The sequence below is a fragment of the Armigeres subalbatus genome, chromosome 1 (assembly GCF_024139115.2).
Source record: "Armigeres subalbatus isolate Guangzhou_Male chromosome 1, GZ_Asu_2, whole genome shotgun sequence".
Classification (NCBI taxonomy): domain Eukaryota; kingdom Metazoa; phylum Arthropoda; class Insecta; order Diptera; family Culicidae; genus Armigeres; species Armigeres subalbatus.
The window spans coordinates 300,310,608-300,330,547 of record NC_085139.1 but is presented as its reverse complement, the minus strand read 5'-3'; the positions used below and the strand labels follow the sequence as shown (position 1 = coordinate 300,330,547).

The window sequence follows — 19,940 nt, the reverse complement described above, 5'->3', positions numbered from 1 at the left end:
TCCGGTAGGGAGGTAACCCCAGTACTCCCCGGAATATATCCGGAACCATGGCCATTGGACAAAAATTGACTTCGGTTCCTAAAACTATAGGAATTTTGTGATCGATTCCAGAAGATTGCTTGAAAATCCGTTAGAAATTGGCTGAGCTGCGTGGTTTTGAATTTTGAGTTTTGTCGTAAAATGGGGGTTGGGTACGTACGTGTTAAACTGATTTTCATTGTTGAATTTTTCCTTCTTTTAGTCATTGACTGTTCTTTCGGGCTTCGCATATTTATATTTTTTTGAATTTTTTTATTCTGATCATGCCTTTATTGTGTCATGTATTTATATTATTTTGTGTTTCACCTAATTTTCATCGTTAATTATCTTCTATTTTATCATAGACTGTTCTTCCGATTTCGAATATTCATATTTATTGGTATTTTACCTGAAAATATTTCATTCTAGAATTTACACTTTGTTCAAACATAGGTTATGCTTCAGGGGTATAGTAGTATGGTCCACTCAAAATTTTCATCAAAGTGTTTCGAGGCTTTATTTACTTAAATTTTAGATAGTTTAGTTCTTTACTCATTTTCATCAAAATGATCATTTGAAATACAGTAATACCTCGATGAGTCGATGTTCAATGTACATCATTTTTAGCTTAACATACATAGAGATCTCTCTTCGCTTGTGTAGTCGGATCGGGATCTGACGACCAAACTGACACAATCTCACACAACCCTACTTCATTGAGCGCCGTTGCTGATGAAGCAAGTGTGTAGGAGCCGGACAATACTAAATGCTCATCCTACTTGATTGGCATGTGGTCATTTCGGCCTTCCGGGCTTTCGACCTTTTATCTTCGACCATTCAACCTTTTGTCCTTTCCACGTTATGTTCTTTCGACCTTTTGTCCTTTCGACCTTTTGTCTCTTCGACCTTTTGTCCCTTCGACCTTTTGACCTTCGACCTTTTGTCACAGATTCCTTTCCAATAATCATCTCTAATTTCTTAACTCCCGCTTTTTATTTATCACCGCTTACTTCTTACTTCTCACTCCTCACTTCACATTTATTATATCTCACCAGTCACTTCTCACCACTCGCTTACAAATTCTCATTTCTCACTTCTCATTTCTCACTCTTGCTTCTTATTTCATACATCTCACTACTCACATCTCTCACTACTCATTTCTAAGTTATTCATCAGTACTCACTTCTCTATTCGAAAATCTCTCTTCGTCTTTCTCATTCCTTACTTCACACACTTAACAAGGCATCAAATTTCAACTATTCGGCCAAATGGCATTCGACCAAACGGCATTCGGCTAAAGGTTGCGGAACAGTTAATCAAATACCCTTCCATTTCAGGACAACTTTCATTCAACCTGGCAAAGACACTCTGGGCAGCATGATCGAGAAACTGGGGAAAGGGATGATCGACGGAGTCATTCTGATTCCCTTGGACCAAGCCGCCTATCACAACATGGTTTCTCCGAAACGGGAATTCGTCTACGTAGCCAAGCAGCATGTGGGTGTCTATCCGGTGGGGTTTTACTACCCAAAAAAGTCCCGTCTGACGAAGGTGTTCGACGACCAGATTCGGAACATTCAAAGTACGGGGCTGATCGAGTTCTGGCTTAGGCGATACGGGGATTATGACTTTTTCAAAAAACAGACAGCGAGTGGAGGCCCCAGGAAGTTGAGCAATCAACACTTGGCAGGGGGTTATCAAGTTTTCGTGGGTTGGTTGGTAATGAGCTGTGCGGTTTTCGTGATAGAACTGCTTTCGCTGAGATGTAAGTGGTTGAGGAGGCTACTGGTGTCGATTATGCAAACAAATGAGTTCGACAGATGATTCCGTTCTCCTTCTGTACAGATAAAGCATGCATGTCGCAATTGACAAACAGCAGAGCAGCAGAAAAAAGTATTGCACAGGAAAATAAATAGACCATTAAAATCTAATCAGTCAAATCTGCAGTATTGTTCGTTAACTCATAAATCACATCAATTATCTAAATTACAAAACCGGCACATTAGGCATTATGCAGTCCCACATGCGACCCAATCATGTTGCACAAAACTCTGTTCCTACTGTTGATGTCGTTGGCCCGAGCAGCCCTGAAAATCGATTTCCCTACGTCACCGTTAATAGAAACCACCGTCGACATATTGCTGCGTAATTTTCAAGGCCCTTTTGTGTCCGTCTGGATAGTCCAAAATGGTTCCTCACTGCAAGCGGAGAAGCAACTGGGGGACGTTCTAGATGCAGTAATCGCCCAACTTCGTGGTACCATTCCCGTACAATACAATACAAATAGAAACAAAGTCCAGCTTAGGCCTTCGAACAGGAATGTCCTGCTGGTCAATGATTACGAGGCGTTTCACAACCTCTACTCTGCTCTATCTTTGAAACAAAATGATTTCTCCGGTCGATATCTGATCGTCGTAAGCTCCGTGATCGATAAGTCGTTCGTGCAAAAGGTATTCGACGATCTGTGGAAGTTGCAGATCGTTAATGTTGTGATGGTTGGAATGAATTCCCATCTGAATCTCAAAAGGTGGACTTATTTCCCGTACTTCGGGGAAGGTTGTGGGCAAGCTCGATTGATCAGACTGGGACCGGACGATGAGTTGTATCCAGATAAAACCGGAAACTTCCACGGGTGTCGGATGAAAGTTGGCTCGTTTGAAACACGACCCTTTACCATCATGAACCGTTCGGTTGAAGAAAGTTTGACGATGAATGGCTTTGAGGGAGATCTGCTGGATTTGTTGAAGGCAAGACTAAACTTCAGCATCAAGATATACGAACCAGGAAACGGCGAACAATGGGGTTATGCACTAGCGCAGAACAGCACTGGATTGGCTGGGATGATTCAGGACAAGAAGGTTGATTTTGGCATCTCGTGTATGGGGATATCGGTGGCTAAAAACGAGATTCTGCAGCCTGGAATCGCTCACTACACTACGGCCCTAGTGTTGGCGGTCCCAAAAGGCCGTCCATTTACTCCAATGGAAAAGCTGTTCCACCCTTTTGAGATTGAAGTTTGGTATTGCATCGGTGCCATTCTGTTGGGATCTACAATCGTCATAACTAACGTTGAGCTGGCTGCTGAAAACGTTCGTGACTTTGTCTACGGTAGGAAAGTTCGTTCACCTTACCTCAATCTAATACGAGTCCTCTTTGCCACCACTATGGTAAGGCTACCCACAAGAAACTTTGCGCGAACTCTTCTATTCCTATGGATTTACTTCTGTTTCGTGATTCAGTCTTTGTACCAGGGAGCGCTGTATCGATATCTACAGACAGACTCTAACCTACCACCGTCGCAATCAATGAGCGAAATCGATCGAACCGACGCACTGTACTACGTAGTGGAAAGTGGCGAACGGTATTACACCGCATTCCCCGATCGCTATCGTCGGGTTCGTCACTTGCCTCAGGAGAAGAACAACATCATCACTCGGCTAGAGTGGATGATGCACCATCCGGAGTCGTCGAACGTAGTGATGGGCTCGTTGGATCACTTGGCCCATCATAACCTGCTGCATCGCAGGAAGGGAGGCTTCATTAACGTCTGCCCGGAATTCGTTTCGACCTACACGGTAGCCATCTACTATCCGAAGGGTTCAATGTTGACGACAAGGTTCGACCGGGAAATTATGCAATTTCAGACTTCGGGGTTGATGAGCCACTGGATCGGCCGGTACGGCGATTACGACTTCCTCCGAGGGAAAAGCGAAGGTTCACAACCGAAGAAGTTGAGCTTCACGCATCTATCAGCGGTATTCGAGATCTGTGGAGCGCTATGGGGCTTAAGTATAGTGGTTTTTGTTTTAGAGTTGACTTGGCCCAGGTATAAATCGATTAAAAAGTTTTTACTTAAACTACGTAGATGACTTTTTTCTGTTAAATAGTTGTTTAGAGTCGTATCCGTTGAAATGCAAATATAGATATTTTGGTTTGAAATCCATATTTATTTTGCCCTGGTGTTGGCTTTTTATTCGTAATTATCCCCGATTGCTTGAAGTCCATATCAGCTACAGCTTTCCAACTCTTCTTCTGCACTCATCAGCCTTTTCACGTTCTGTGGCTACGTACTTACCCGCCCCAAGCTGACAACAGTTGCGACGTTGGAAGCTGGCCTTTGCGTTCCCGTTCATTATCGATATTTATCTTCCAAGTCTGCGTACTCTGACGCTAATGGCCCGCTTTCCGCTGCTACTGCTCTGTACTTCAGCCTCGTTGAAGGATGTCGGCTATCGTCGTCACTCTTGCAACAACATTCCATTGTTCTTCGTACTGGAACATTCTTTTGACGATGTTATCGGTGGTTATGTCCATTTCACTTGCCTCCAACATCGCACTTCGCTTCCAACCGGAGACATGTGGACAAGATATGTTCAGCCGTTTCTGTCACATCTGGGCATTTTGGACAGGTAGGGAAAGTCACATGCTCGAACCTGTACAGGTACCACCTGAAGCACCTCTCCTTCTGGCCATCACCACCCCATGGGATCGAATTAGCAGCTCAGGTGCTGTCTGTCGCTTTCTTTCTCTCTTTGATGGCCTTGTGTAGTACCCGCCTCGTCACTTTGAATAGCTCGATGCGTTCCACCCTCTCTTCCACTGAGCGTGCCCTTTGCAGACCATTTTCTCCATGGTCTGGGAGGCACAATAGGTGTGAAAAATTGGCTTATATTTGATGGGGCCTGGACCCGCCATGCTATTTTTAAAAAAATGGGGACTACAAGACGATTCCTCCACTCGACGGGGAACGTGCGATTCTCCCAGAGATTGTTGGCGAGCTTGAGAAAGATTTCTTCAGCGTCCTTCTGGGATAACCTATCTCATCCGGCCCGAATAAGTTCCCGTTGCACTTGGCAAGGGCGTGGGCCAACTCACCTGCAGAAAAAAGGCAGGTTCAACAGGCCTTGAGGGGGTCCGCAGGAGTAAAGGTGGTATTAAGAGTCGGACTACGAGTGGCAATGGTCCCTTGGAATATGGACGAGTACTGGGAAGTGGTCACCAGGGAGACAAAGTATTCCCCGAGAGTGTTGGCAGCCTGTGCGGGTTTGGAAATTATTTAGTTGCCCTAAACAAGGGGTTGTTCAAAAATTGCGTCCACAGTTTGAGGGGGTCAGGGAGGTCAAGATTTTGTGACAGTGCGGACACTCGGTATGCAAAAAAGCGCGGCAGAGGGGAGAGGGGGGGGTGTCTAAAAATCTCAAAAAGTAGTGGACGTCATATTTGAATCACCCCAAAGGTGGATGGGAACCGCCCTCGATTTACCGATTATCGCGTTTTTCCCGCCTCCACAGTTCGGCGGAGGTTTTCGCCTCCCTGGTGATGATTTTGCATTGCCGGTGCTTCTCTTTAGAGCATGTCCATAAACCACCTAGACTCTTGAAAGGGGGAGGGGTTTCGAGAAAAGCGAATTCCTCTGGAATTCCTGAAGGAGCTGTACATAAAGATCTTACAGAATTTACACATAAACTTCTTCTGCCGTTCTTAAACGAATATCTCCTGAAGCTTAGCCAGAAATTCCCCCTGAGGAGCCCATAGCAATTTCTCTTGCAATTTCTGCACAATTCCACTATGAAGTTCTTTCACAAAGGTGTCATCAAATTCTTCCAAGAATTCCTTCTCGAATTCCACCATATTTTTTTCTGGAGTTCCTACGACAACTCCACTAGATATTTTTAAGAGTTCCTTCAGAAAATCATCCTAGAACTTTTCCACTGATTCCTTCTTCAGTTCCATCAGAAATTTCTAGTCGAAATCCAACGTGAATTATTCAAATTTCAAATATCGCTGCCAAATGGCACGGCAAATGCTGGGTAAAGCGTACCATTGGTACTTCGCGTACCTGAAAGAATAAAATAGACCCCATCTCGCGGTCCTTAGCCTCTTACCCAGCAACTCCTATCCCTACCTCCCCGCGGTGCTGGCCGGGATACGAGCAACCTTAGGGAAGATCGGGTAACCAACCCCGGTGGGAACTATGGTCGTATGCTGACAGGGAAGGGGGGGTTTGCTCCTCTCCGGAGGTGCAAATCTTATTGAGCGTCTGTTCTCCATGTCAGGATCGGCTCACAACAGCGTCTGTTCTCCATGTTAGGGGCAGCTGATCATCGTCCGAGTGCCAGCGAGGGACTCTAAGTGAAACTGTGCACCATGGTCCACCGGAAATAAGGAGGAATGGTCCTCCGGAAATTTAGGGGGTTTGGTGTCAGGCCCTGCAAGCCAGCCTTTAAAAAATCATAAGCAACGAACAATCAACAAGAGAGTACGGACCGGAACCATGGGCGAAGACCACTGCGACGAAAAGGGACTAGCGATTGGAAACTCGGTTCGTAGAACTGCAAATCTCTCAACTTCATCGGGAGCACACGCATACTCGCCGATGTGCTCAAGGACCGTGGATTCGGCATCGTAGCGCTGCAGGAGGTTTGTTGGAAGGCATCAATGGTGCGAACGTTTAGAAGTAATCATACCATCTACCAGAGCTGCGGCAACACACGAGCTGGGAACAGCTTTCATAGTGATGGGCGATATGCAAAGGCGCGTGATCGGGTGGTGGCCGATCAATGAAAGAATGTGTAGGTTGAGGATCAAAGGCCGGTTCTTCAACTTCAGCATAATCAACGTCCATAGCCCACACTCCGGAAGCACTGATGATGATAAGGACGCATTCTACGCGCAGCTGGAACGTGAGTACGACAGCTGCCCAAGCCACGACGTCAAAATCATCATAGGAGATTTGAACGCTCAGGTTGGCCAAGAGGAGGAGTTTAGACCGACTATTGGAAAGTTCAGCGCTCACCGGCAGACGAACGAAAACGGCCTACGACTAATTGATTTCGCCGCCTCCAAGAATATGGCCATTCGCAGCACCTACTTCCAACACAGCCTCCCGTATCGGTACACCTGGAGATCACCACTGCAGACAGAATCACAAATCGACCACGTTCTGATTGATGGACGGCACTTCTCCGACATTATCGACGTCAGGACATATCGTGGCGCTAACATCGACTCTGACCACTATCTGGTGATGGTTAAACTGCGCCCAAAACTATCCGTCATCAATAATGTTCGGTACCGACGACCGCCGCGGTACGACCTAGAGCGACTGAAGCAACCTGATGTCGCCACTGCATACGCGCAGCATCTCGAGGCAGCGTTGCCGGAAGAGGGTAAGCTCGATGGGGACCTTCTTGAGGAATGCTGAAATACAGTCAAAGCAGCCATTAACGACGCAGCGGATAACAATGTCGGGTATGTGGGATGAAGTCGACGGAACGATTGGTTCGACGAAGAGTGTAGACAGATTCTGGAGGAGAAGGACGCAGCGCGGGCGGTCGCGCTGCAGCAAGGTACCCGGCAGAACGTGGAACGTTATAGACGGAAGCGGAGACAGCAGACCCGCCTTTTTCAGGAGAAGAAACGCCGCCTGGAAGAAGCGGAGTGCGAGGAGATGGAACAGCTGTGCCGTTCTCAAGAAACACGCAAGTTCTACCAGAAGCTCAACGCATCCCGCAAAGGCTTCGTGCCGCGAGCCGAAATGTGCCGGGATAAGGATGGGAGCATCTTGACGGACGAACGTGTGGTGATCGAAAGGTGGAAGCAGCACTACGAGGAACATCTGAATGGCGCTGAGAGTACAGGCAGTGAAAGTCAAGGCAGCGGAGGAGATGACTACGTCAGTTCAGCGGACGATGGAAGCCAACCAGCCCCCACCTTGAGGGAAGTTAAGGATGCCATTCAACAGCTAAAGACCAACAAAGCCGCTGGTAAGGATGGTATCGGAGCTGAGCTCATCAAGATGGGCCCGGAAAAGCTGGCCACTTGCCTGCACAAACTGATAGTCAGAATCTGGGAAACCGAACAGCTACCGGAGGAGTGGAAGGAAGGGGTTATATGCCCCATCTACAAGACAGGCGACAAACTGGAGTGTGAGAACTTTCGAGCGATCACCATCCTTAATGCCGCCTACAAAGTGATATCCCAGATCATCTTCCGTCGTCTGTCACCATTAGTGAACGAGTTCGTGGGGAGTTATCAAGCCGGCTTCGTTGACGGCCGCTCGACAACGGACCAGATCTTTACTGTACGGCAAATCCTTCAAAAATGCCGTGAATACCAGGTCCCAACGCACCATCTGTTCGTTGATTTCAAGGCGGCATACGACAGTATAGACCGCGTAGAGCTATGGAAAATTATGGACGAGAACAGCTTCCCTGGGAAGCTTACCAGACTGATCAAAGCAACGGTGGATGGTGTGCAAAACTGTGTGAAGATTTCGGGCGAACACTCCAGTTCGTTTTAATCGCGCCGGGGACTAAGACAAGGTGATGGACTTTCGTGCCTGTTGTTCAACATTGCGCTAGAAGGTGTCATGCGGAGAGCCGGGTGTAACAGCCGGGGTACGATTTTCAACAGATCCAGTCAATTTATTTGCTTCGCGGATGTCATGGACATTGTCGACCGAACATTTGCAAAGGTGGCAGAACTGTACACCCGCCTGAAACGTGAAGCAACAAAAGTTAAACTGGTGGTGAATGCGTCAAATACAAAGTACATGCTTCTGGGCGGAACCGAGCGCGACAGGGCCCGCCTGGGAAGCAGTGTTACGATAGACGGGGATACCTTCGAGGTGGTCGAGGAATTCGTCTACCTTGGATCCTTGCTAACGGCTGATAACAATGTTAGTCGTGAAATACGAAGGCGCATCATCTGTGGAAGTCGGGCCTACTACGGGCTCCAGAAGAAACTGCGGTCAAAAAAGATTAGCCACCGCATCAAATGTGTCATGTACAAGGTGTTAATAAAACCGGTTGTCTTCTACGGACATGAAACATGGACAATGCTCGAGAAAGACTTGCAAGCACTCGGAGTATTCGAGAGACGGGTGCTTAGGACCATCTTTGGTGGTGTGCAAGAAGACGGTGTGTGGCGGCGAAGAATGAACCATGAGCTCGCCCAACTTTACGGCGAACCCAGTATCCAGAAGGTAGCTAAAGCCGGAAGGGTACGATGGGCAGGACATGTTGCAAGAATGCCGGACAGCAACCCTGCAAAGAAGGTATTTGCTTCCGATCCGGCAGGTACGAGACGGCGTGGAGCGCAGCTAGCGAGATGGTGCAGAACGACTTGGCGAGCGTGGGGCGTATCCGAGGATGGAGAGATGCGGCCTCGAACCGTGCATTGTGGCGTCAAATTGTTGATTCAGTGTTATCTGTTTAGATGTTAACTTAATAAATGAATGAATCGCTGCCAAATGATTTTTTCTCACATTTGTCACTAAAAGTTGTAACTAACGTGAATTATTCTAAGAATTCCTGGAATAAGAATTTAAGGAGGAACCCCAGGTAGAATTCTTGAAGGAATTCCAAGAAATAATCCCGAAAGAACTTCACAAGGAAACCGTGGAAAAGCTCATGAAAAATCGAAGGAGAAATATTTGCAAGAACAACAGGAGGATCTACAAGAGTAATTTCTCCAAGAAGAATTTTTGAAGAAACTCCAGGAAGGAATCCTAGAAGAGCTCCAATAAGAATTCCTAAAATTCAACCTGAATTTCATTTTGAGTTCGCCCAAGAATTCATTCTGAATTTTTCCAGAAATTCATTGTGTATACCCCCAGGAATTTATTCTGAATTTCCCCCAGGAATTCATTCTGAATTCCACCAGGAATTCATTTTGAATTTTCCACAGGAATTCATTCTGAATTTCCCCCAGGAATTCATTGTGAATTTTCCCCAGGAATTCATTCTGAATTTCCCTCAGGTATTCATTCTAAATTTCCCCCAGAAACTTATTCTGAATTTCCCCCAGGAATGCATTCTGAATTTCCTCTAGGAATTCATTCTGAATTTCCTTAGGAATTTATTCCGAATTTCCCCAGGAATTTATTCTGAATTTCCTCAGGAATTCATTCTGAATTTCCCCAGGAATTCATTCTGAATTTCCCCAGGAATTCATTCTGAATTTCCCCAGGAATTCATTCTGAATTTCCCCAGGAATTCATTCTGAATTCACCCAGGAATTCTTTCTAAATTCACTCAGGAATTCATTCTGAATTCACCCAGAAATTCATTCTGAATTCCCCCAGGAATTCATTCTGGATTCTCTCAGGTATTCATTCTGAATTCCTCCATGAATTCAATCTGAATTCCTCCATGAATTCATTCTGAATTCCTCCATGAATTCATTCTGAGTCCAGTCCAGTTCTGAGTCGATTTCCTCCATGAATTCATTCTGAGTCTGAGTCATTCTCCAGGAATTCATTTTGAATTCCTCCAGGAAATCATTCTGAATTCCTCCAGGAATTCATTCTGAATTGCTCCAGGAATTCATTCTGAATTGTTCCAGGAATTCATTCTGAATTCCTCCAGGAATTCATTATGAATTCCTCCAGGAATTCATTCTGAATTCCCCCAGGAATTCATTCCGGATTCCTCCAGTAATTCATTCCGAATTACCCCAGGAATTCATTCCGAATTCCCCCAAGAATTCATTCCGAATTCCCCCAGGAATTCATTCCGAATTCCCCCAGGAATTAATTCCGAATTCCCCCAGGAATTCGTTTTAAATTCCCCCAGGAATTCATTCTGAATTCCCCCAGGAATTCATTCTGAATTCCCCCAGGAATTCATTCTGAATTCCCCCAGGAATTCATTCTGAATTCCCCCAGGAATTCATTCTCAATTCCCCCAGGAATTCATTCTCAATTCCCCCAGGAATTCATTCTGGATTCTCTCAGGTATTCATTCTGAATTCCTCCATGAATTCATTCTGAATTCCTCCATGAATTCATTCTGAATTCCCCCCGGAATTCATTCTGAATTCCCCCCGGAATTCATTCTGAATTCCTCCCGGAATTCATTCTGAATTCCCCCCGGAATTCATTCTGAATTCCCCCCGGAATTCATTCTGAATTCCCCCCGGAATTCATTCTGAATTCCCCCAGGAATTCATTCCGAATTGACCCTGGAATTAATTCCGAATTCCCCCAGGAAATAATTCTGAATTCCCCCAGGAATAAATTCCGAATTCCCCCAGGAATTCGTTTTAAATTCCCCCAGGAATTCCCCCAGGAATTCATTCTGAATTCCCCCAGGAATTCATTCTGAATTCCCCCAGGAATTCATTCCTAATTCCCCCAGGAATTCATTTTGAATTCTCCCAGAATTTCATTCTGAATTCTCCCGGGATTTCATTCTGAATTCTCCCAGGAATTCATTCCGAATCCCCCCAGGAATTCATTCCGAATTGTCCCTGGAATTCATTCCGAATCCCCCCAGGAATTCATTCTGAATTCACCCAGGAATTCATTACGAATTCCCTCAAAAAATCATTCTGAAGGCTCCCAGGAATTGATTCCAAATTCCCCCAGGAATTCATTCTGAATTCCTCCATGAATTCATTCTGAATTCCTCCATGAATTCATTCTGAATTCCTCCATGAATTCATTCTGATTTCCTCCATGAATTCATTCTGATTTCTTCCATGAATTCATTCTGAATTCCTCCAGGAATTCATTCTGAATTCCTCCAGGAATTCATTCTGAATTCCTCCAGGAATTCATTCTGAATTCCCCCAGGAATTCATTCTGAATTCCCCCAGGAATTCATCCTGAATTCCCCCAGGAATTCATCCTGAATTCCCCCAGGAATTCATCCTGAATTCCTCCAGGAATTCATCCTGAATTCCTCCAGGAATTCATCCTGAATTCCTCCAGGAATTCATCCTGAATTCCTCCAGGAATTCATCCTGAATTCCTCCAGGAATTCATCCTGAATTCCTCCAGGAATTCATCCTGAATTCCTCCAGGAATTCATCCTGAATTCCTCCAGGAATTCATCCTGAATTCCCCCAGGAATTCATCCTGAATTCCCCCAGGAATTCATTCTGAATTCCCCCAGGAATTCATTCTGAATTCCCCCAGGAATTCATTCTGAATTCCCCCAGGAATTCATTCTGAATTCCCCCAGGAATTCATTCTGAATTCCCCCAGGAATTCATTCTGGAATTCATCCTGAATCCCCCCAGAAATTCATTCTGAATCCCCCAAGGAATTCATTCTGAATTCCCCCGGGAATTCATTCTGAATTCCCCCGAGAATTCATTCTGAATTCACCCAGGAATCATTCTGAATTCCCCCAGGAATTCATTCTTAATTCCCCAAGAATTCATTCTGAATTCGCCCAGGAATTCATTCTGAATTTCCCAGAATTCATTCTGAATTCCCCAGGAATTCATTCTGAATTCCCCAGGAATTCATTCTGAATTTCCCCAGGAATTCATTCTGAATTCCCCAGGAATTCATTCTGAATTCCCCAGGAATTCATTCTGAATTCCCCAGAATTCATTCTGAATTTCCCCAGGAATTCATTCTGAATTTCCCCAGAAATTCTTTCTGAATTCCCCCAGCAATTCATTCTGAATTCCCCGAGAATAATTTCTGCATTCCCCAGGAATTCATTCTGAATTCCCCAAGAATTCATTCTGCATTCCCCAGGAATTCATTCTGAATTCCCCAGGAATTCATTCTGAATTCCCCAGGAATTCATTCTGAATTCCCCAGGAATTCATTCTGAATTTCCCAGGAATTCATTCTGAATTTCCCAGAAATTCATTCTCAATTCCCCTTGAATTCATTCTGAATTACCCTTGAATTCATTCTGAATTCCCCAGGAATTCATTCTGAATTCCCCAGGAATTCATTCTGAATTCCAGGAATTCATTCTGAATTCCCCAGGAATTCATTCTGAATTCCCCAGAATTCATTCTGAATTCCCCAGGAATTCATTCTGAATTCCCAGGAATTCATTCTGAACCCCCAGGAATTCAATCTGAATTCCCCAAAGAATTCATTCTGAATTCCCCAAAGAATTCATTCTGAATTCCCCAAGGAATTTATTCTGAATTCCCCAGGAATTCATTCGGAGCTCTCCAAAGAATTCATTCGGAATTCCCCTAGGATTTCATTCTAAATTCCCCCAGGAATTCATTCCTGATTCACTAGGAATCCATTCTGAATAACCCCAGGAATTCATTCTGAATATCCCCAGGAATTCATTCTGAATTACCCCAGGAATTTATTCTGAATTCCCCCAAGAATTCATTCCGTATTCCCCCTGGAATTCATTCCGAATTCCCCCAGGAATTCGTTTTAAATTCCCCCAGGAATTCGTTTTGAATTCCCCCAGGAATTCATTCTGAATTCCTCCAGGAATTCATTCTGATTTCCCCCAGGAATTCATTCTGAAATCCCCCAGGAATTCATTCTGAACTCCCCCAGGAATTCATTCTGAATTTCCCCAGGAATTCATTCTGAATTTCCCCAGGAATTCATTCTGAATTTACCCAGGAATTCTTTTTAAATTCACCCAGGAATTCATTCTGAATTCACCCAAAAATTCATTCTGAGTTCCCCCAGGAATTCATTCTGAATTCTCTCAGGTATTCATTCTGATTTCTTCCATGAATTCATTCTGAATTCCTCCAGGAATTCATTCTGAATTCCTCCAGTAATTCATTCTGAATTCTCATTCTGAATTCCTCCAGGAATTCATTCTGAATTCCTCCAGGAATTCATTCTGAATTCCTCCAGGAATTCATCCTGAATTCCTCCAGGAATTCATCCTGAATTCCTCCAGGAATTCATCCTGAATTCCTCCAGGAATTCATCCTGAATTCCTCCAGGAATTCATCCTGAATTCCTCCAGGAATTCATCCTGAATTCCTCCAGGAATTCATCCTGAATTCCTCCAGGAATTCATCCTGAATTCCTCCAGGAATTCATCCTGAATTCCTCCAGGAATTCATCCTGAATTCCTCCAGGAATTCATCCTGAATTCCTCCAGGAATTCATCCTGAATTCCTCCAGGAATTCATCCTGAATTCCTCCAGGAATTCATCCTGAATTCCTCCAGGAATTCATCCTGAATTCCTCCAGGAATTCATCCTGAATTCCTCCAAGAATTCATCCTGAATTCCTCCAGAAATTCATTCTGAATTCCTCCAGGAATTCATCTTGAATTCCCAAAAATTCATTCCGGATTCCCCAGAATTCATTCCGAATTCCCCAGAATTCATTCCGAATCCCCCCAGGAATTCATTCCGAATTCCCCAGCAATTGTTTCTGAATTCCCCATGAATTCATTCTGAATTCCCCAGAATTCATTCTGAATTCCCCAGGAATTCATTCTAAATTCCCCAGGAATTCATTCTGAATTCCCCAGAATTCATTCTGAATCCTCCAGGAATTAATTCCGAATTCCCCAGGAATTCGTTCTGAATTCCCCAGGAATTCATTCTGAATTCCCCCAGGAATTCATTCTGAATTCCCCCAAGATTTTTTTTTCTGATTTTCCCCAGGAATTCATTTTGAATTCCTTCAGGAGTTGATTCTGAACTCCCTCAGGAATTGATTCTGAATTCCTTCAGGAACTGATTCTGAACTCCCCCATGAATGCATTCTGAATTCCCCTCGGATTTTTTTTTTCTGATTTCCCCCAGGAATTCATTCCGAATTCCCCCAGGAATTCATTCTGAATTCCCCAGGAATTCGTTCTGAATTCCCCCAGGAATTCATTCTGGATTCTTCCTGGAATTAAGTTTGCTTCCCGCCCGGAACTCATTCTGAATTTTCCCAGGAATTCACTCTGATTCGTTCTGATTTCCTTCAGGAATGCATTCTGATTTCCTCCGGAATTCTTTCTGAATTTCCTCAGGAATTTCTTCAAGAATTCATCCTGAATTCCTTAAGGAATTTCTCCAGGACTTACTTTACGAATGCCTTGTTGGAGTTTCTTCAAGAAATCGCACAGGAATTTCTCCATAAATCCTTCTTGAAGGGAAGCGTTTATCCAGGATATCTTTTCGAAGTTCTTACGGGAATCTTCACTGATGTTTCTTCAGAAATTACTCCTGGAGTTCCTCCAGGATTTCCTTCTAGAAATTCTTCCAAATGTTTCTCCTTTGATTTTCATGAGTTCTTTAGGAATTGGTTCTAAAGGTCTTAAAGTTTCTTTTTGGAGTTCCTCCAACAATTCATCTCGGATTTGATCCAGTAATTCCTCGTGAAGCTCCTCATGGAGTTTCTTCAAAAGTTCATCTCTGGTCTCTCCAGAAACTTATCTTGGAGCTACTGCAGGAATAACTCACGCCAGTTGGAATCCAGAATTAATTCCTGGAGGAATTCAGAAAGATTTTTTTTTTGGCGAATTCAGAACGAATACGTGGGGAGATTCAGAATGAATTCCTGGGGGAACTTCGAAATGAATTCCTGAAGGAATTCGAAATGATTTCCTGGGGGCACTCAGAATGAATCTACGCTATGCGGTCGGGTCTGAGCTTGACGACCGACTGGAAAATAGCTTACACAACCTCACTTGATCAGTACAGTTGCTAATAAAGAATGTGTACAGCCGCCAGACATTCTAAATACTCACGCTCCTCTAATGTGAACGTGTACTATACACATGTGGAAGTGTTGGCTTGAGAAATGGATTGCGAGTGATTTGACTATGCGTCCAATTTGGGAATCTCGAGCTCGTTCAGTGCCGCTAGGTTGCGAAGGCCGACGGAGGTCCTTCGTAGCTTAGTTGGTTAAAGCACCAGTCTAGCGTACTGTAGGGTCATGGGTTCGAGTCCCATCGAAGGGAAAGTGGTTACTTCCAATACATTTTCCAAATCAATATCTTCCACATAACGTACAGATTCTCATATGAGTTTTAACAACATTGTAAACAAGAGATTTGGTTGAAAAACGGCTGAGATCTGGGTGCTTAAAGTTGCCGTTCCACGTTTTTTGCGAGCTTGGTACTTTACGTTACAAATCTTAGCTCGGTACTTGTAGTGTTAAAAAAAATTTTAATATGTAGTGTTCAGTGTGATAAAACATGAGTAACTACTATTATGTGAAGAAACTTACGAACCTGCAGTTTCTGTGGTGATTCTGTGCTGCTAAGGAAAACTCGCAATAATCAAATTGTAAACTGCCATCAACATCAAGTCTGCAATGCTGTAGAGCTATCAAACAGTCGCAAAGCCCTTGGACATAGTCCCTGCTGCCCTTACACGCTAAGGTTCAAATTCGTATTACAATATACTTCAGTCCGACTGGGGTGTTTATTGATAAATCAGACTGAAAAAGCCAAAATATATCAATTAAATTTTGCTATCAAATCACGATTTGCTGTTTTCGTCTGTTCGAGTTGTTTGATATACAAAGAACTTAACCTATCTCACTTGTTTATTTTTTTTATCAAATAGAATTTCATTGGGACAAGAAATTTTTTTTAATGATTCTTTGGGCGCTTTTTGCTACTAATTTTTATTATCGAGTTTTATACATCTCATCGGACTCCCTTTTTTCAACAATGATAGAAATAGACACTCTATTGGAACCAATAGAACCTTTGTGCGCGCTTGGTAACATGTGTGTGTGAGCCATGGGAAGAATTGCAACATTTCAAAACAGTATTAATTAAAAATCGAATCGCACTCGCCGGTTTCGTCTGCGACATCGTCGATTACAACTGTCTACAAAGCACTCAAACGCCAAAACAACACTACTGACGGCCAATCCAAACACCAACAGTTCCAAGCACCCAATGATCTGCGTGATAGTCAACTTCCGGGGATCACGGCTGCTAAGCGAATCCTTCAGGAACACGGACTGCGAAAACTGAGAAGCCCACTGATCGATCATTCCGGCGGTGCTCATCAATCCCAGGATGTAGTTGAACGGATTCAGAACCGGTGACGATCGTTGACTGTAGATTGTTAGCTTCGACAGGTACACCCGATCGCCACCCACTCGCAGTAGTTTTCCGCGTTTGGTAAGCATCCGATTCATATAGGCTACTGCCTCAGTCGGAATGAGCAGGATGTAACGAGTTGAGGAATGCTGCAGATCATCGATTTCCCGTGTCAGAAAACTGGTGAGGTTCGTTTGCTTGAGATGCCGAGAAAATTGTGGAAATGCTTCGAAGACGTAGCTGAAGTTTCGTGCCATCCGAATGTGATAACCTGCGGCGGTATATTCCGGAATGATCTTCGGAGCCGTTTTGTTCACATGTAGTTGATGGAGCTTGAAAAGGGATCCTATGTAGGACGTCCGTATTATTATGCTGTATAGAAGCCAAAAACCGAGTAAAGTTCTAGAAAAGTTACGCATTGGTAAGCGAGGTAGCGATCCACCGAATAAAATATTGAATATGTTCAGAGTGGGCGTAGAGACTAAACGTCCGAATAGGAAATTTTGCACCACACGGTTATGACATTTTACAATGACAACCACCAGGATTGCAATAATGAGAATCAAAGTAATGCAGTACCAAGTGGTGTGCCCAAAGGGCAGAATCAACTGCTCAAGCGAACCGTATGGCTGACCGGGAGGAACAACAATTATCATCAATGATGTGTAATACGAAAAGGTGCTTCCCATGTAGCGATTCCTGTTGTACGTCATTGCCCAATAACCGATAGTGAAGTTAACCACCCTGTCCAGCACAAGCCGTGAAGCTCCTTTCCAGCTTCCAATCTTACCCGTTGTGCCCCATTCTGGTGGCTCTACAAAAACTACGTTCAATGTGAAGTTCAACAACTTGCTCAACACCCGTGTTATGATTCCGTCAAGTCCATTCAGATTGGATACCTTGCCATCAAATCCTGGATCCATCATCATGAAGGGAGGAATATCAAACGTCGCCACCTTAAGTGGGCACCCATAAAAATTTCTCAACTTTTTAGGATAGAACTCTCTCGTGGAGTCCACGAATCGACCTTTGCGAAACAACTTCCACAACAGAGGATGCACTTGTTCGCAGTATCCCTCACCAAATGGAAAATATGTGTAGTAATAAGCATCGCCCGGCGAATCGTCGTAGCTCAACAGTACCCCTACGTTGATCGCGTAATGCGACCACAAATCGTCCATGATCTGTTGAACAGTATTGAAGCTGTTCCGTGATGAATCCGTCACAATTATCAAAAAGTATCCACTGTAGTCATACGTTTGAACCTTCATCTTCTCGCTGATACGGCCGAAGGCCTCAAAGTCATCTACGAAGAAGACATTATGCACCCTGGAGCGGTTCAGCGGACGAGCTTGGATGGTTTCCAACTGTACGCAGATATCCGGCTCAATAGTTGTTAAAATCGCTTCAATCAGATCGATCTGGAAGCGAACGTTTCGCTTGTTGGTCGCCCGTCGTCGAATGTAAAGTTTGTTGCACTCGGATGTGAAGAATTGGTCAACGATGGCAACAGTGGCCCCAATTAGTGGCGATTGAGCAGGCAAGAGGGCAGTAGTCCAGTTGAAGGCGTGAGGATGAGGCGGGACCAGAAAAGGGAGAATCACTAACGGCTGCCACATAATTGATGACGGATTGGTTTTGAATGATGAGGTGTCACGGTGATGGTGCACTTTTATGGCGACGCCGCTAATGGGTTGTATGGAGTTTTTGTCACATGAGGAAAAGTCCGTCCATTAGGATCATCACGCGACAGATTTTTTTTTATCTGAAGAGTGACGAGAAGCTGGAAAAGTATCTAATTCGTAAATCGTCTGAAATTGTTGCACTGACAAAATGTTCACTAGTAGAGAAATTCGTTTTACAGGTGGTTGTGCTGCAAAACATCGCTCGCTGATTTGAAATATTCATAAATTATTTAGGGGAACGGTTCGCCACTTCATCTCATAGCTCCTATTCAATCGCATCAAAAACAAAGCAATGAAAAGGAATTTGGTTTGCTTATTATTTTTGTGATTTTTTTCAGCAGTGAGCACGCATGTTGACAAAAAGAAGCGACGAATTTGGTGCCGTATTTCTTTGTTTAGCGATGAGATGGATATATGTACAGTGAGATGGAGATCGGAACATTTCCCCTAAACCTTATAAATGTTGATTTTTTCCTGAGTAACAGAACTGAGAATCAAAACTATCTGTAATGCGGTGCTTTCTTGAAAAAAGCGGATCTGGAAAAGTAGAAATTATCGTTTATTTTCTGAATTACTTTATGAAATGTTTGATGTCTTGAAATACATGTGCAATATGTATCCAATTTCGTATTATTGCCAAATCGGCTTGAACAAATTAAAAAAAAAATAACCAAAATCGTCTTGTCTCATCATTTTACTGTCGTCGAAGTATTTCAAATAACATTATAAGTAAATGGACCTTTTTTATTCTCCCCAGAAACTTTACATGATGGAATATTAACCTAGAGATCTCTGGTAATAACCAATAAGAGATTGCGTCAGAACTAGGAATATTAGTAACTCTGATTCTTTTTTCCAAATTCTTCTAATTTCTTCGAACATTTATTCATGGAAAACATCATGGTTTTTTTTCAGAAGCATTTAGCAACTGCGATACTTTTTAAGCTTCTGAAGATAATAGGGAAATAAAATAGTGAACATCACAGGAAACTATCAAGAGGAGCTGCTGAATAAATTTAGATCTAGTAAAATTTTTGAAAAAGCTCTTATCATATAGAAGATTATGAATCACAAAAAAAAAACAAAATATCTTGCAGGCGCACTATTCATTCATATTTGATTTGATTGTTGTTGAGAGAAGCAATATTGTAGCAACGGCAAACAAATGGGACATCAGATTCAACGAAGCAAATTTCCCATGCGCGTAAGCTAAATTGAGGCACCATTATATATTGTTTCTCGTTATTTTTCCTTTCTGCTTCCACCAGCCATTCTAAAAAGGACTTTATCCAATCGTATCCATTATCCGATCTGTTATCAACTAAACACATTTTAAAATCGTTAACCTAATGGAACATTTGGTTCATTGTTACGCGAAAGACATCTCTATTTGTTATCCCATTTGCGTGTCCCAATCAATCGCAATGCATGGCGAATGTTGATTGGTAATTGAGTTTAATAGCCATGTCATTTACATCCTTTCATTCGAGCA

General features: G+C 43.6%; 1 protein-coding gene across 1 annotated transcript; it reads right to left on the bottom strand.

Annotated features, from left to right (window-relative positions):
* Nucleotides 1-4,519: 4,519 nt before the first annotated feature.
* LOC134207515 (uncharacterized) lies at nt 4,520-18,382 on the bottom strand. The gene is made up of 3 exons (XM_062683221.1): nt 17,343-18,382; nt 16,540-17,135; nt 4,520-4,653 (listed from the first exon to the last, which is right to left on the bottom strand). The coding sequence occupies exons 1-3, from the start codon at nt 18,380-18,382 to the stop codon at nt 4,520-4,522; spliced, it is 1,770 nt and encodes a 589-aa protein (XP_062539205.1).
* Between the last annotated feature and the right edge of the window lie 1,558 nt (nt 18,383-19,940).

Coding starts and splice junctions, on each gene's coding strand:
- LOC134207515 (XM_062683221.1), bottom strand. CDS start 18,382: ATGTGGCAGCCGTTAGTGATTCTCCCTTTTCTGGTCCCGCCTCATCCT. Junction 17,136..17,342: donor CCCTTTGGGCACACCACTTG/GTACTGCATTAC, acceptor GCTTCTATACAG/CATAATAATACGGACGTCCT. Junction 4,654..16,539: donor TGAGTGCTTTGTAGACAGTT/GTAATCGACGAT, acceptor TGTGCCTCCCAG/ACCATGGAGAAAATGGTCTG.